The 18,420-nt window shown below is 38.5% G+C and overlaps 1 protein-coding gene across 5 annotated transcripts in view; it reads left to right on the forward strand.

The window, feature by feature from the left end:
- Positions 1–15,650, forward strand: part of LOC128860698 (receptor-type guanylate cyclase Gyc76C-like) — a 150,188-nt gene extending 134,538 nt beyond the window's left edge. For 4 of the 5 annotated variants that reach the window (XM_054098366.1, XM_054098368.1, XM_054098369.1 and 1 more), the window contains 12 exons: positions 1,421–1,633; positions 2,234–2,388; positions 2,738–2,960; positions 3,695–3,866; positions 5,677–5,837; positions 6,042–6,338; positions 9,990–10,322; positions 10,381–10,546; positions 11,555–11,864; positions 11,945–12,173; positions 12,246–12,410; positions 12,492–15,650. In XM_054098366.1, coding sequence (XP_053954341.1) covers positions 1,421–1,633; positions 2,234–2,388; positions 2,738–2,960; positions 3,695–3,866; positions 5,677–5,837; positions 6,042–6,338; positions 9,990–10,322; positions 10,381–10,546; positions 11,555–11,864; positions 11,945–12,173; positions 12,246–12,410; positions 12,492–14,519 — 4,452 coding nt within the window. In that variant the 3' untranslated portion in view covers positions 14,520–15,650. Of the gene's footprint in view, positions 1–1,420; positions 1,634–2,233; positions 2,389–2,737; positions 2,961–3,694; positions 3,867–5,676; positions 5,838–6,041; positions 6,339–9,989; positions 10,323–10,380; positions 10,547–11,554; positions 11,865–11,944; positions 12,174–12,245; positions 12,411–12,491 lie in introns of those variants that run through there. The other variant, XM_054098370.1, reaches the window with a different exon arrangement.
- The last annotated feature ends 2,770 nt before the right edge of the window (positions 15,651–18,420 follow it).

Consider the following 18,420-nt stretch of genomic DNA (forward strand, 5'->3'; position numbering starts at 1 on the left):
TTGTCGTGGTTTTCATTTATTTATCGTTCTCAGAAAGTTATATTGCATGCAGCTAAATCCTATATTTTCATGAAATAGCTGGATATAAGAAAAATTTCTTCTGCTCAATTTCGGGAGTGCTTTGAGGTTATGTTGTCCGCTGCTGCGAAGTGGTTTACACTGTTTTCATGGAAGTCGAGTGTATCGACTTTTCTCCCGATGGTCTAGCTGTTCTTCTGGTTTTATCTAATCAAGTCTATTTCAGCATCTAGACGCTCTGGTAAAAAACTTCCAAGCGTATTTTCAGTTTTATTCGAGCATCCATAAAATCGAACGGTAAGAAGGAATGATGACTATTTGCGGTTAAATTAACCGGAATCAGGTGGATTTATATACGGCCAAGGACCATCACTCCAGCAGCATTCCCGGTACATGTGTGGGGAATGTTTATGCTGCTGCAACAACAACAACAACAAACAACTGATGAAATTCACCACGTAGGTCATATCTGAACCTGCTACACCCGCACGCGTAGCAAAAAAGTGAGTGCAAAATCTCAGTCCCGCAAATGCAGCACAGCTGAGCAGCAGGCGCTGAGATGATTCCACCTCATTCTCAAGGCAGCTATAATATCGAAGTAATACTGATTCCTACCGCATGCATGCCTAATGGACATTAAAGAGCTGTAGCTTCGTTAGCTTTAAAAGTTCCCTCGACCGCCTTCTATCCACACGTGGTCAGAAGTGTAGCACAACCTTGCAAGTTGATGTACTTGCCCGTTCCCTGAATTGACGCAAAGTCCACTTTTCCCTGTTAGCCTGGTAGTCAAGGGAACTGCAATTCTCTCATTTCGAGAGGAAACCTATCGTATCTCTTGTCTAGTTGGTTCAACAGCCAAACAGTTTCCTACATTGTTCCTGTAACCAGGTAGCCATATAAGCTCAATTTCGAAGTATTCGGATGCGGTCAAAGGGAAATCAGACATCCCCAGACTAGTTTCGAGCGCACTTTCAACGAACCTAGGGTTCTAATCGTTGCTTGTCTGTCGTAATTTACTTTTTTGACAGTTGTCAACAAAGTAGTAGTCATACAACCTCCGCCAACCTTTGAGTCATCCGTGAATAGGGTCATTACGACCCACTCTTCCCTTGAAATAATTATTATATGAACTGAAAAAGTATAGCCTAACAAAAAACCGAAACCAAAAAACAACAACAACAAAATTTACGTATAAAAAGTCCATTTATTCAAGCGACCAGGATTACTAATGCAAATCTCCAGCCGCAACTCATTTACATGGATTAACAGCGACAAAAACATTGATATAAAATGAAAAATTCCCAGTTTACATATGTACATCCACACCAATTCAGCCATACATTCACATGCAATCGCTTTTTTCATACCAATTTTAATGCTTCATTTTCTATTTGTTACGTAGGTGATTAAGTCGGTGATTTCGTTATTGCGTTACTATGGCTGGAAAAAGTTCTCCATTTTGCATGATGAGCTGTGGACCACTGTCGCTGATTTGCTCAAAGAACAGGCCACCAAGAGGAATATGACAATAAATCACAAGGAAGCGTTTCTAACAAATATGCCAAAATGCTGCGCCCTAGGGTTGCCATGCTGTCGCACGAGTTTTTGGTATCAGGTGAGTCAAGAAATGGTGTTCGCGTGAATGTTTTATGAATGAACAAATACACACACACTTGTATTGCTCGCGTAGGTTGATAAAAACTTCGATGTAGCAGCACAGACATGTGGATATAAACAAATAACTCTATTTCCTAGAGTGAATGGGTGGAAACAACACAAAAATGGTAAAGTCTGGTCCAAGCAATCATTTGTCTGTCTGATTCTTTTTGTAAAAAAAATTCTGTAAAAAAAAAACAATTCAATTATTTGCACAATTTTAGGAAAAAAATGTCTTCGAATTACTTGTGAAATATAACTTCATTCAAGCGGTTCCATTGGTTGTTTCTGCAGTAGCCCATTCAGTCAACACAGTTCTCCACATTTAAAACTTTTGAGAGAGACTCGGCTTCTTTTAAACACAAAACTAAATATGACCTCTGCCCTTTAAAAAGATAAACCACTTTCATTAATTACGTACTTTGGCATTAACTTTTGTTGCCATTAAAACTTTGCGCATAACAACCGGTGTATAAAATTTTAAGTACTGGCCGAATTGTGTTATCTCTCCTTTACCTCAATCCATTTTGCTCACTTTTGTTTTTTCTTCTGTTTGCAGACTGTACAAAATACAATGAATCGCACACGCATCTATGTCTTCTTGGGTTCGGCGAGCTCTCTGGTCGACTTTATGCTCTCCATGGAAACGAGCAACTTGTTCCTCAAAGGTGAATACATGGTCATCTTTGTCGATATGATGCCCTATACACCAAAGTAAGTAGTTAAGCGCACATACACACAAACACCCAAAGAATTATTCACACACACACTCGCACACCCACCCCACATGCCATGCACCATTAACAAATGCTGCCTCCAAACGTACTAACACCCACACATCCAACCCCCTTGCAATAAGAAAATATTTCCCTATTTAATTGCACTCTTTTATTTTCAACTATGGAAGTAAAATGACTTTTTATTACGGCTTCTTCAACTTAACCTTACCTTTATTTGTTTTTTTCTTTTAATTTTTGCGCCTTTGCCAACTACTAAATCGCCCCACTAAATGGTTATAAAAAACACAAAAAACAACAAACAAAATCGAAATACTTCTTTTTAGAGAAGCCGAAAAGTATTTACGAAAACCGGAGCATGTTGAGGCGATGAAAGTTTGTCACGAATCGGAGAGTTTCAAGCAATTGGCGCGCAGTTTGCTAGTCGTGGCGTCGACGCCACCAACGGACAGTTACGAAAATTTCACGGCCAGAGTGCGCGAATACAATGCAAAGAAGCCGTTCGACTTTCTTGTGCCATCGTTATTTTACAATAATAAATATCTTAAGGTAAGTGCACCTGTAAGCATAGAAGTCATTTATCTGTTTGTATGTATGCATGTAGTCGAAACAAAAACTCAATTTGATGCCCAGAATGCCAAAGACGCTAATAAAAATTGATATCGCTGGTATCACCCGCCGATTGGTGTGTGGGAACAGCTGCAAATAAAATGAAATCAACTTTCGGGGTTTTTTTCATTTCTCCTGAAGTCAATTAATTTAATAACCGACTTTCAAAGAACAACAAGTCGCAGCGATGTTACGAAGTGCTTTCAAGTAGAACAAAAAATATGGGACGTATGTATGTATGTACGCTCGGTTAGTTGGAGAACTGTTTATGAATTTCTCACAAAGATGCGTGGCAGACGCACTCCTTTGTCAAACAAATAAATTGCGAATGACAAAAGCTATGTGAAATTATTTAAGGTGCGCCTTTTGCGCCAGGAGCAATAACATTCAGCGGGAACGATGGCTTTTGTTGATTCTGAAGGCGCCTACAAGTATGCTAACAAGCCATGAATTGTTTTCTTTGCTGCCGACGATGGAAAAGTGCGCTCAATTATAAATAATAGCATCAAATGCTTTCTCTACAGCGCCATTTGAATATAAATTTACTAGTACAATTGTATGCATATGTATGTGTGTATGTGTGTATGTAGTAGTACATTTCTTGTGGAATTTTTGCAATATTTTTCATTCAATTATTTCTATGCTGATTTCATTACTTTTCTTGCTTTTTGCAGTTTGTTTCTATATATGCCGCTTACCTCTATGATTCCGTTAAGCTCTATGCCTGGGCGTTGGATAAATTGCTGCGCCAGGAGGAGCGCATACTGACGGATGATGTGATATACGATGTAGCTAGTAATGGAACTAGAATAATTGAGACTATTATCAAAAATCGTACTTATAGAAGTAAGTAAGCATTTCGAAAATAGTATTAAAAAAACATTAAGGTGGCAATAATTTGTATGAGAAAAAAAACATATGTATTTATTATGGGGCACCCTTCAGAAACGTGAGGTTATAAAAAAACTGCTAAATATGAAATTTTAAGCGGATCATAAAAGGTTTGTAGATTCCAACTAGAGCCTCAAGTTTGATTTTCAGTATTTTTCCCAAATTGAGACCATAGCGTTAGCAAGTAGCGAATAGGTCAAACAAGTGGTATAAATAGAAATATATTTGTAGCACCTGGAAAAGAGCTGCGAAAAATAACATTTTTGGAAGCACTTAATGAGTATTAGCAGAGAATGTTAATGCATTAACATTCTCTGGTATTAGTAAGTCGGCGTTCATACAGGGAAACATTTGTTGCTTCAGCTCGTTACTAGTGATGTTCGTGCTATGTCAACATCCTTTGTGTTCTCGTTCTTCCCAATGTTGTTGTTGACTGTAGACTAAATACAAATGATTGCAAGGTGTATTAACACGACGGGCAACACGAAAATTTACAATGTTAAAGCAACAAAGCAGCATTGGAAATAGTGAATTATACCAGTTTTATGCGGTATAACTGTATTCGCTAGCGGTGAATTTTGTTCGAAGTCTTTGTTGTTGCTTTCACATGCAAATTTTTCGTCAAGTGACCAGGGCCCAGAGATAGCGAGCAGAGAAGTATCGGCACGAGGGCGCCTCAAAACTATTTTATTAATTTTATTTTTATGTTTCAATGACACTTTTTAATGGGCTTTCTACTAATTTAACAATAACGATTTACGCTTTAAAGCAAAGCATTTTTATAGAACTGCTTACCTTTTTTCGAATGTTTTAAAGCGCACGACTCTAGAAGCAACCTATAAAATTGGAAATTAAATACTTATAATATAATAAAAATTATAGTTAAAAATAAAATTACTCTTAACACAGCGAATATTTCAAATTTATTTTTTTGGGATCCTCTTTAATGTTGTGCGGTTCAAGCAGGCAGATCAACGCAAATAAAGGGTGGTTAAATTGAATGTGAACCACACCTAAACGTCAACGACACCGTTGGGGTTATTTGAAAGAAAAGTTGTACGTTGATAAGCCAGCAACATTTCAAGAGCCAAAGGATGAGATAATTCGGCACATTAACGGCATAGAACCTCAATTATGCCTCAGCGTCATCGAAAATTTGGACCATCGGATGGAGGTGTGCCGCCGAGGCCGCGGCGGTTATTTGGCCGATATTTTGCTCCATGCGTAATTGAGCTATACCAATATTATCATAATAAGGAGAAATGATAATAATTTCTTAAAAACATGGCATTTTATTTAAAATCAACACCGGCCCTTAAAACTGAACCACCCTTTACTTATCTCACGATGTTGACCATCAATAGAGTTTCGGAAACGTTAAGATCTAACGTATTGACTGCAAAGTTATATGAAAAATATATATAAAAGTTGTAACTAATTTTCTTCTCATTAATTTTTTTATTAAGTTAGAAAATATTTAAAACTAACGAGCAATTTCTAACGAGTTTGTGTGAAATAAATTAGTATTTGGGTGCTCTACTTAAATATTATTGAAGTAAATAAACGAGTTTTTTTTAATTGACTCAGGCTCAAGTCGCTACCTGTAAATATTACACTATTTCCATTTCATATTTTGTAGTTTTTTTGGTAACCTCATATTTCGAGATTGTATCCCAAGCAGTATCGGTAATTTCAGATAAAGCAGCCACCCTAACGTAGATAATAATAATAATAATTTAATAACTCCAATCGCTTTGCTTCTCAGGTATCACTGGTGCAACCATAAAAATAGACCAGAACGGTGATTCCGAAGGAAATTTCTCAGTACTGGCCTATAAGCCACACAAACACTACTTTAGTGATAATGTATCCTGCAATTCTCATATGGTACCGGTGGCCTATTTCCAACAAGGAGAAGATATTCCAGTGAGTGAGTCGTCATTTTTTCAGTTTCTTTACTTATGAGTTCGTTTTAGAAAATTATTTAAAAAAAATTGCATATACGCACATATGTATGTCTGTATGTGTAGCTGCTACACTCAAAATTGTCAAAATTGTTCACCTGTCGCTTAAAATTGTGCTTGTTTCTCTTCTTTTTTTCTGTTTTTATTTTCTCCGGCTGGACTTTAGGAATACAAACTCATCAATGGCTCTGTACGCGTTGACTGGCCATCGGGAGGTGATCGTCCTTTCGATGAACCCATGTGCGGCTTTGCCAATGAGCTGTGCAAAAAAGACGATCGACATATCACATCTGTGGTGGCTGCTGGTGTACTTGGCTTACTGTTATTCTGTGCAGGTGTCATCACGATGAGTATTTATCGAAAGTGGAAAATCGAGCTGGAAATCGAGGGTCTACTATGGAAGATTGATATAGGAGAGATAAAGGGGTACTCGGGGAATGATATCGTCTCATCGCCAAGTAAGGTGAGTTGTTACTTATTCGGCCTTATTATATTTGTACTTTTAAGCAACTGTATGTAATTTATAGCTTGTTGTTTGCCTAGTCGTATGAATACCTTTGGATGCATTTTTTCATAATAATCAGAAACTAGGTTTTCATTCGCATTAAAACTGATCTGACCTGTGCGCACCTAGATTGAGCCATTCTACCACCCCATTTACTTTAGGATGTGTTCGTACATTTAGAAACGTATCCCAATGAGTTTGCTCACGAATGGTTTGAAATTGATTGAAAATGTTAGCTAAGCAGTATTCTGTGAGGAACTCTCCATAATTTCGAATGTAGGCTTTTGGATCACTGCGCGGTTATTCGCTAGGCTCACTGAAAGTTCAATTGAAATCAGTCGAATCGGTCGAGGAATATCACTTCCCTTACCCTCGCATTTGAGTATTGGGCTGTAAATTTTTCGTGAGTACTAGTCCACAAAAATATTGCAGAAAACTGCATAGTTAATGAACAGGCAATGCAAGGCATCGTCGAGTTAGTTTCTCCATACAAGAAGAGAGTGGAAATTCTTCTGGTTTTTTGCGGGTTACTCTGTGTTTTTGTATGCATATTTAAAAACTTTAGCGCTTCCGTAATTTTGTGTCGAAATTTCAAGAAAATCCGAGAAAAAACTGAGGGAGTTATAGAACTTTGACTGAAAGAATTTAACAGGGGCAATTTTGTACCAGTGAGGTCTTAGGGTCATTTGGCCGATTGACCAGACAGGAAGGGCTCAAGTCAGCTGAGTAAGCGCTGGGCAAAAACATTGCCTTACGGGGTTATAAGATTATATAGTCTTTCTGGCCACGGGTTAATCAGAGTTGGTCGAGGAAGACTAACTATTTGTTAATCCCTTCTACAGAAGCTAGTCTAATTAGTCTATATTCCCTTTCCCGATTTTCACAACGCTGGTTTAGTCGGACGCCACTTTATTAGCGCATACATCCTTTGTTGTGTGTTTTTCCGAACTCTTCCCCCAACTTGCGTGCTGCTGACATCCTACAGATGGAGTTTTATGTCGCTTGCGGACGGCAAAAAACATTTTCTATCACTTGGTGTTTTATGCCAACAGTTTGTTTCGAGCCCTAAACCCTCCATCGAATGGAAGTCACGCACAAACCCATTCGACTGCAGCGGGCGCGTTAAATCGAAGACATAAACATTTTTTTTTAATTTTGAAGGACCCTTCGAGCGCATCAACTTCTGATTATTTGGAATATTTGTTAAAAAAAAATTACTTCAACTTGGAATTGTTTACAATCATTAACATGTGTATGTGCGTATGTATATGCATATATGCTTTCTTTGAACTTCAATTAATTTTAAATTAATCTTGTGTGGAAAAAGTCTCCTCCGTTCTTCGTCTTCTGTTTTTAGCCCAACCAATATTTACGCATCATCTCCAATGGTATTGTCAACAATTCGCCAATGTGTCATTATAAATGAAAAGTTTTAAATATATACATGCATACAAACATACATATGTTGCCAGACTACTCTCCGTGCTTCGTTGTTCGCCATGCACACGTCCTGTAGCAGTTTGCTCCGCTTCGGCCACCGTAGGAACGTGACAATTTCATCGCCCCAATGCTGAAGGCACTCCAACACCTACACATGAATGTATGTGTGTATGTATGCATGCGCATGCATTTTTGCTCGCATACGCACACGAACAATACGCACTTGCAAATGTAAATCGTGTAAATCGTACACTGCAATTTCCGCTTATTGCAGCAATACAGATTCCAACAGGCTGAGACTGTAAAGCCAACTGTTTGCTTGTTTACCAATCGGCAAAAGAAAAACAGTTGGGCATAAAAATCGAGTACAAGAGGAATGAATCTGTGTATGTAAAATAGCAGATTGCATTCGATGAAGCCTTTGGTCCTACACATCTGGCCTGCCAACTGTACTTTTGTTGGCGGTTTGAGGCATAAAAGCTCGTGATGACACTTTACAAAACAAATATGTATGCATTTTATGTATGTACGTGAATTTTGTTCGAACGATAATATTTAATGGATATTTTTAAACTGCAACACCAACAACCATTATTCTCCGGACGTCTGCTAATTTTTGAATATTACAGCTACTGAGAGAAAATTCTAAACTCGTATTTAAATTCCTTCGCATTTCACCGGTGCAGTGCGTTACCACCTGCATTGACAATAGACAATCAATCAGTTCAATTAGCACCAAATTGCTAATCAACTATTAAGACCCTGAAAATATTAAAAAGAACATTTCATTCGACGAAAGGAAAAGTTCTAATTTAAAACAAAGTCTGCTTTACCTTTAATCAACGTTTCTCAAATTTATGTGGTTCTCAAAACTGTTCGATTTATCTAACCCATTAAATTTGTTTCATTGGTGAACCGCTCATCCTCATCATCATCATTAGTCATACAGTTTTGTTCAGACCGGGACATAAATTCGGTTCTGCACTCCGACCGATCCTCTATTACGCCTTTCCAGTTTGTGATGCCCATTTTCCTTAGGTCGGCTGTGACCTCATCAATCCAGCGTTTATTTAGTCTCCCTTGACCAATTCAATGTGTGCATCATCATCCGATTTCTTGGCGAAGTGCATTTAGCGTTATCTCTGTGTTTACACGTATAGCCACTTCTTCAGTCACTTATATATTTTCTTAAGTTCATGACCTTCATTCGACCAAAATATCTTACCGCTGTGCCATTTCTTCATATTTGGAGGTAGGATGTCCACGCTGAGGGATATTTTTATATAAATAAATTTTCTCGGTTATTGCCGTTGTTGTTGTAGTAATCTTGCTAAACCTCCGTACGTTACCAACCAGGAAGGTGGAAGGTGGATGTTCCAATGATTTGTCATCGCCGGGCTGCCGGTGTCACTTTTAACAGTTCAAAAAAAATTAGAATACGTTGTTTTCATAGACGATTCTTGGCTTGATTTGAGCTGGCAACGCTATCTGTTTTAATTCAAACAGCAACGAAGTAATATGGGCGGAGACTGTGTTGATTTTTTTCGTATATCACCAACTTAATCTCCGTTTCTTCGTAATGTTGGCCACACCTCTACATTCCGTGCATTGTGCTGCTAGCCTACTTTATGATTGATGTCATATTTCGATTGCTTGCCTAAACGCACATTGAGCACCACACAGATTAACAAAAACAAGCATAGAAGAGTTTCTAGTTTCAAATCTTTGCCAAATTGTTCTATACTTCAGCACAATTCAAGTAGTTGACAAGGTTTAGGAGGGTTTCATATGCGTTGCACTCTTAATTAAAAGGGCGCCATTAGCAACCACTTAAAACAACACTCTCTAATGCTTCACTAATTCCTCTTGATTATACTTTATGCTTTCATTCACTTGCTGGTTTTGCAATCAACCAACCAACACGAATCTCACTCCGCATGCCATATCAACCAACGCCAAACATTCAACAAACCGTTTGCCACCGCCTAACACTCCAATCCACAACCACTGAATGTCGCCCTAATGATCGACCTAACGACAACCGCACTGACGTCAATCGACCATCAATGTTGACTCATTTGGCACGACCTCAAATTCACTGGATACGCCTGAACGACGAACGCAAATTGCTTTCATTGTTCTCAATGCCAACAACAACACTGAAAACAGTTGAGCTTAGTGAGTGCCCAATCGTTTGGATCGCGTTGCTCAAATCAAGTATTCACCTCAACGGCACGCTTACGCGGCGCTGTCGTGCGCATCAAGGAGTTGAAGTTTCCGCGGAAGCGGGACATCTCACGCGAAATAATGAAAGAAATGCGTTTGTTGCGCGAACTACGCCATGATAACATAAATAGCTTTATTGGGGCTTGTGTGGAGCCGACACGTATACTACTAGTCACCGATTACTGTGCCAAGGGCAGTCTCTACGACATAATCGAGAATGAGGACATCAAGCTGGATGATCTGTTCATTGCCTCACTGATTCACGACTTAATAAAGGTGAGTATTGCATAGTCCCGCTATATACTCACATATACTCATACGCCTACAATTTCAGGGCATGATATACATACACGATTCGCAGCTGATGTTCCATGGAAATTTAAAATCATCGAACTGTGTGGTTACCTCGCGTTGGATGTTGCAAGTGGCCGACTTTGGATTGCACGAGTTGAGAAATTGTGCAGAAAGCGAGTCCATAGGAGAGCACCAGCACTACCGAAGTGAGTGAACGAAGTCAGAACATATTAAGAAAAAGGTTCTTTTATGTATGCAAACGTAGCAAGGAGTTTTTGCAAAACTGCAGTATTAAATCTAGTAAAAATGTTTGCTGGAGGCGATGAACCCAAAGAAATGGGCTTGGCAGTTTTAGAATTAAAGTTAACGAACTGAAGATTTTATTGTTGATTTTGGCGGAACTCCTTTCGTTAAAAATATTTTTTCCGCAAAATAGTTTTTGTTCGAGAGGTAAATGTCGGATATGGAAGTCTATGAGTTCCTACATAGGCGCAGTCAAAGAACCTTTAATTTATTAACAGCTGAACAATAAGATGTCTTTGTATTAAATATCAAAGAAGATAAATGGACGCTCTAGTAAATGTATACATAAAAATACTGGAAATGGGAGTTAAAAAATTAATAATTACAATTTCTGTGAGTTTTTATTTAATTTAATTTTGTGTAACTAAACTAGTAATGCCTTTAAGTCCAGTTTAAGAAATCAAAGCAAATCTTTTTCATCCATCAGACGGTCAATTCAGCCCCACCTCTCTTAAAAAAGTCAAAAGTTCATTTCATTGGACGGTGTAAGAAACACACGAAAACACATTCGTCGTTTGAAAACCCTAAGCAAAGTCAGAGAGATGACACTACTGGCGCATATCAAGATTATATTTAGTTAATAGCATCTCTTGGAAGAACACACCTCAAATTTCAGTCAGATCGGTTTATTTCTTTGTGTTTGGTAATCGCTTGAGACGGGGAAGTCGAGTGATTTCCCTTTTCCATCACAACAACGCAACAGCGCATAGCACAGTAAATGAGAACGAACACTCTCATAAATGTTCAAATTGAGGCTATTCAGTCCTCTAACTAACAAAGGTGCTTTGTATAAGTTAATAACCAAATAATCAATATAAAAATTTACTTGTTTCTAAATATTCCTTGTAGACAGTTTCTTGTTGTTTGGTCACTTCATAATTTCAATTCCAATCCCTATCTCTACTTTCTAGATCAATTTTGGAAAGCACCCGAATTGCTTCGCAATCCACACATCTATGGCACCCAAAAAGGAGATGTTTACGCATTTGCGATAATTATGTACGAAATAGTGAGTCGAAAAGGTCCATTCGGACAGGTCGCGTACGAGCCAAAGGAGATTGTAGATCGGGTAAAAGAACTGCCGTTAGCCGGCAGCATACCGTTTCGGCCTGAATTAGAATGCATAAGGGAACACGAGCTGTGTCCCGACTATGTGTTGGATTGTATAAAAGATTGTTGGAGTGAGGACCCTGAAATAAGACCCGATTTTCCAACTATACGGTAAGTATGCAGTTGCTTAAATTGCCGGCCACTCAATTTTGTATTTTAAAATTCATCTGCAATTCCTGATATTTGTAAAGCAATCGCTTGAAGAAAATGCGTGGCGGTAAGACGAAAAATATTATGGACCAAATGATGGAAATGATGGAAAAGTATGCCAATAATTTGGAGGATATCGTTACCGAGCGCACTCGCATGTTGTGCGAGGAGAAACGCAAAACAGAAGATTTATTACATCGCATGTTGCCGCGCACCGTGGCGGAAAAGCTGACAATGGGTCAGGGTGTCGAGCCAGTGTCTTACGATCTGGTAAGCACATATGGGAAAGGTCAAAGCACAGAACATCGATTTGTAATAAAACTTTTTTTTTTGTTTTCAAAGGTTACTATCTACTTCAGCGATATTGTGGGTTTTACTGCTATGTCGGCAGAGAGTACACCACTGCAGGTGGTGAACTTCTTGAACGATCTCTACACGGTATTCGATCGCATCATCCGCGGCTATGATGTGTACAAGGTGGAGACCATTGGCGATGCTTATATGGTGGTAAGTTTTAACACCGATTTCAGAGCTCACTTAAAACCCTTGAACTTCTCAATCCATATCTTAAACTACTTTCTATTATAGGTTTCCGGCTTACCAATCAAGAACGGGGATCGACATGCTGGCGAAATCGCTTCAATGGCTCTGGATCTGCTGCATGCAGTCAAGCAACATCGCATAGCACACCGTCCCAACGAAACGCTCAAGTTGCGCATCGGCATTCACACTGGTCCCGTGGTTGCTGGTGTAGTGGGTCTGACTATGCCGCGCTACTGCCTATTCGGCGATACAGTAAACACAGCGTCGCGCATGGAGTCGAACGGAGAGGCGTTAAAGATACACATATCAGGCAAATGTAAAGAGGCACTTGACAAGCTCGACGGCTATGTGACCGAGAAACGTGGACTTGTGGCGATGAAGGGCAAAGGTGAGGTGGTCACATACTGGCTGACAGGCGCTACAGAGAAGGCAATACAGCGGAAGCTGGTGGATATGACTGATATGCCACCGCCACTGTTCTGCCGACCGCGCAAAAGTCCAAAGCTGAATAGTGACTCACGTCAACCGAGCATTGTAGGCATGCACTACTATGGCGGTGGCTCGCGTCGTACATCAATGGTGCCACGCACAGATGTAGAGTCCAATTACAGCCTACAAGGTTCCACATATCATGTGGCACGCGACTCGCCACATCTGTCGTCGCGTCGTTACGATCGGCCGTCCCTGAATGGTATCGGTGGCAATAGCATACCCGAACGCATGAGCTACTATGGTGGTGCAGGGGGTGGTGGTGACAGAAGTGGGAGTGTCGGTGAGACTTACACGCTACTGGAGTCAACACGCGCATCAAACAACACACTGGAGCATTCCGAAAACGAAACGAACTGTGATAATGAGTGCGTGAATGGGTATGGTGATGGAGATAGTGGTGGAGGCAGTGGAATAGTCAGTCGTGAAAGAAGTGGTATTGATGTGGTGAGCATTATTGGTAGTACACTGTTGGGAGGAACACACCGTGCACCACATTCCGTTGCTAGCTCACCCAGCCACAAGCCACTTGCCTTGGTACGTCCACATCGGCGCATTATCAGCGAAAAGCTGCCATCTTCAGCCTCCATACAAGAGTTTAGTGATATCAGTAGGCATCCGACTGTCGCTCAAACGATTTTATTGCGTGAAACACGCTCCCTTGATCCAATGCCAATGCAGCTGCGCAAGCGAAACGAGCCTGTCAAACTGCCACCGTCCAAACTTTGTAAGAACAATTCACGTTCCTTGGATGCAGTTGCAGCAATCGGTGCAAAAGAGGACAAAGCAACTGAGTCTGAAAGCGCAAATATGAATGGAGTCGAGTGCGACGAAGTAGATGAGGTGGGACTATTGGATCACCAAGATGCCACCGCGGACGTAGATACAAATAATCTGGAGGGCGACGACTACGATGACGATGTTGGTCTGCTGATGCGAGATAACGGCGGTTTACGATACGGGCATAGTAGCAGCCTGCAACCGACTGTAGTGCCTGTCGCATCCACCCTGCTAAACCGTAGACGCAGTGGTGGCCACGTTATTACCGTTGGTGGAAGCGGTATAGTTGGTGGTGCGTTGCTACCCTACAAGCACCTGAACAACAACTGCAATGGTGGCATGACCATCGAAGAGGATGCGCAATCGCCACTGCTTCAACGTCAGGCATCCCTCACTGGTCCACCCGACGAAATACTGGCGCGCACGAAACGTTGGCGCTCCTTGGAGACGCTGGAACATGCAAACATTAATATAACAACGCTGACGAACGCCAACAGCGGGCGAGGTGTTATTGGTGGCATTCCGCATCTCAGCAGCCACACCGGGCACAATAGCGTCAGCTACGCTCCCGACATTGATGGCAGTCGTGCTTCCGGTTCAACAGCGCCAGGTTCCTCTACAGCGACGCGCAGCGGAAATACTTTCACTACATGGATATGGCGTATAATTCAGGGCAACGTCAAGCGGCCCAATGATTCGTCACTGCGGCGCGTAGTGCCGAGTGGGGTGCACGCCCCGCACGTTTTCACAGACATGCCAGCGACGACGACGGCGCGCACACGCGATCGGGAGAGTATTGTGTAGAGTAAGAGGAAGAATGGAGAAAAAATCGGGGTTTGTGCAATATTGTGCTAGGTGCGGAGGGAACTGAGGGTGTAAATAGGCGAAAAAATTGCATTAATTTTCTATGGCAGCGTGCTAATTTCCTAATTTACCGTTAGTAGAAAAACATTTATTTAACCTGTTTAGGATTTCTATACAAACACGGGCGTACATAAATTTGCGTTGTATTTGCAAACTAAAACGATCAGAAAATGGGAATTGTATGTTAAAATTTATTTAACAGTTTTAGTGCTGTACGCGATTTTGAGCTGCGCTTGGCATTTGCAGAAGAAAATTGCAGGAGAAAATTGATGCAATTAGTCTCAGGAAAATACGATTTTCGAAAAATCGCTTTTCGAAGAAATTTGAATTGAAAAATTGTAATATAGCTAAACTAAAACAAGAAATATTTCTCTTTATTATATTAAATTCTCCCTCTAAAAGCGCTAAGAAGAAGCGAAGCCTCTGCATAGGCGAGCCATTTGTGGATCTTATTTGCAAAGCAATGCTTTCTCACATTTTTCAAAATAGTGCACCAACAAAAAATGCACTTTTTCTTAATGTGCACATACAAGTAAGTGCTAGAAAAAAATTACGAAGACGCCAACCAACAGCGACGCATTCAGTAGAGTTGCGATTATTTACAGACAGAAGGTGTGGAATAAGCTCATATGTACATACATATGTATATACTGCTGCTAGAGGTTTCTACCATATGATACATACAGGTGTATGTATGTATGTATGTACATTTGCTGGTATGTATCTACACTATACATGGAAGTCTTGAAATTAAATATTGAACATTTTTAAAGTCCTAAGCTGCAGGATTTGATCTCAAGCTAGAGTCGTAAACAATTTTCACTACATACATAAATTATATATTTTTTGTATATCTATTTCTTCTTTTTCATAACTTCTTTCGCGTAGTCAATGAAACTCTGAACTCTAATGCATTGCAACTAATGCTCCTTGTCTTTTCTCATGAAACCCTTGAATAATTGGAACTCTACACACACAAATGCGCGAGTATAAGTAGTTAAAAAATACAAAACAAAAATTAAAATAATTAAAAATACATAACATAAATTTATCTAGTCAGCAGACACCAGACTAGTTTTGGTTACATTTTTTTATGTAAAATAAAAGTAAATAATATATATATTTTTTTCAAATCTAAACAACAACAAATGCATTGAAGCGCCATAAATGCTTTCTAGTAGGTAAAAGTGCAGTTAGGAATAAACTAAGAACGAGTAAATATGCAGCCACAAAAGAGAACAATAAAAAAATGTAAAAAAAAAAACAAAGCACTTGGAATATATTTTGAAAAGGCGACAAATGTGTTTTTCAAAACCTATATATACATATATATACAATATATATATTTATAGGGCAATTGTCCCTTATTGTTAGCTGCAAAAATCATAAGACTTCTTCACCAAACAAAATACATTTTAATTTAATTTAAAAAAGAAAACTTAGTTTTTAATGATAAGCAAAGTGGAACTAAAAATGTTAAAAATGCTATAAAGAGTAAATCAAAAATGTAAAATATATGTAAAAAATTAATGTGAACTATTTTAATAAGTGTGCCTGTATGTGTGTATGTATGTCAGTATGCACGTGTATATGTGTGTATGTTGTAAACGTGAAAATAAAAATAGTAATAATTATTTTGTAAAAAGTAACGAAATGCCTAGGCTGCGTTTTTAAAAGGTGCGGTGTGTGTGTGCGTGTGTGACGACGTGCTTGGGCGCATAATTAAAGAATATATATATATGTATAAACGTATTTAAAATGTAATTTAAATAAATGGTAAATATTATTTCATACTAATTTAGTAGCTGAACAAATTTTTTGCAAACAAAAATCAATCCAAAATGGAATATCATTAAAATGTATTGTATTTAGTTCGCACATACATACACATACTTGAATAGCTAATCTATATGTAGTGACTATTGAAACTGTTAACAAACCCATAAACTCTATGTATATTTATGTAAGTGTAAAGCTAGTTAAGTTGTTTTTGTAAAAATTACCGCTCTTCCTAAAAACAAAAGAAAATTACGTCAATTTTTGAAAAATTGTTAAAATAAGTAATTTGTATGGCATTGCTTTGCGCAGCCTTGCGTGTGACCCTGCCACCAAACGCTGCAGCAAGCAATTTACATACATACAAATGTACAGTTGTTGTAATGACGCATGTGATTAGCTGGGCTTGCGCGCTTGCGCCAGTATAACCAGGCGCACGCCATTTGAGTGCCGCCGTGAAAAGTCTTAGTAAATGAAAATTAAAATTTTATTAGCCAAATCGCGCATCTATTAAAAAACCAAAACCAAAAATAAAAAATAAACACTTTGAAAAAAAAAATTGAATTTCGCTATAATGAATACCTTCAAACGCTTTTGAACGCTTTGGAACCCAATAAGCTGCTTGTGCTCAAGGAACGTGCAAGCGCTTCACAAAGCTAACAAGCAAAAGCAAAAACAAAAAATGATACCTAGCATGCAAAATAATTTTCTAAGAAATCAAAGAAAGAAACATATCTTCGACAACTGCATACTTTTTGCCTTTGCATTTGTTAGCACAACGAAAATCAAAATTTTCTGGTAGTCCACTTTCATGGCCACAATCTGTCTGTCCATGCATTAGTCACTATGCGCTCTGTGTAAATGTTGTAAATCTTCTTCTTCTTTGTTTTTTTTTTTTGTTTGTATGTAGTAGCTAAAATATTGTGTGACAAATGTAATTTAAATGCATATTTAATATTCATATTTTGTGTGTTTAAAATGTATGTTATTGTTGTCTAGTTTTAATAAAGAGAAATATTTAAGTCAACCAACAAAATAAAAATATTGAAGTAAAACAAGCAAATTTTGTCTCAGAAATCAAAGGCGTTTGAGTTGAACTTAGCAAGATCAAAATCAGAAAAGCTATAAAATCCATAAATAAATACTATTTAATAAGCGTTTTAGCAAATACAATATACAAAAAAAACAAAAACAAGAAAAGGAAACGAAATCTATAAATATGTATGTATGTATGGCCATTTGTATTGTCTGTTGTTGTAGTTAATAAGTGTTTATTTGCACTTCTGTGTCTCATTTAATTAGCTGTGAGCTAACACATACACATATTTAACACACACACAAAACATAAACAAACGGAGCAAAACATAAAAACGAAACTACCTACAATTTTATGATAAAAAGTGTATAATAATAGCGAAAAAATTGATTATTTGTATGTGAGACGCACAGGAGCAAACAAATTGAGTTACTATTGAAGCAAATGAAAATATATAAATTCATGTTGATGCAGAAAAAAATCAAAACATTAATTGCCATATTAAAAATAATTAATTTAATTTAAAACTAAAAACAACAAAACAACAAAAAAAGAAGTATAGAAATGAGATGAATAAAAGTGAAAAAATTGAGCTGAGAGCTTGTATTGAAAATTGTTGTATTTATTTCGTTGTTGTTGTAGCTGCTCCCTAGGCCCTGCCAGTGCAGTGTAGTCATCAATTGACTTCGCCTAAGACATCCAACAGTAGGCCCAGAAAACTTGCTGTTTCGACAGGTTAGAGCCAGAGGGAAACGGATGTTAGGTGATTGGGTTTGAGAAGGCAGGTAGTTAGTATCGTGCGGTGTCCCTTCACATGGCGGACATATATTGAGTATCGGTTCTAGATAAGTAGGAGTTTCACCTACCACAATATGCAGACCGTTATTGGGCCAAAACTGGTGATAAAAATTAATTCTTAGTTCCTATCTTGTTTATACTTTTCATTAATGCCGTTGCTCGTTGTTTCAAGTATCCAAAATATTATATAATATTTACTCTATGCAGACGGTTTGAAACTTTTTCGCAGAA

Source organism: Anastrepha ludens, chromosome 4, assembly GCF_028408465.1.
Source record: "Anastrepha ludens isolate Willacy chromosome 4, idAnaLude1.1, whole genome shotgun sequence".
Classification (NCBI taxonomy): domain Eukaryota; kingdom Metazoa; phylum Arthropoda; class Insecta; order Diptera; family Tephritidae; genus Anastrepha; species Anastrepha ludens.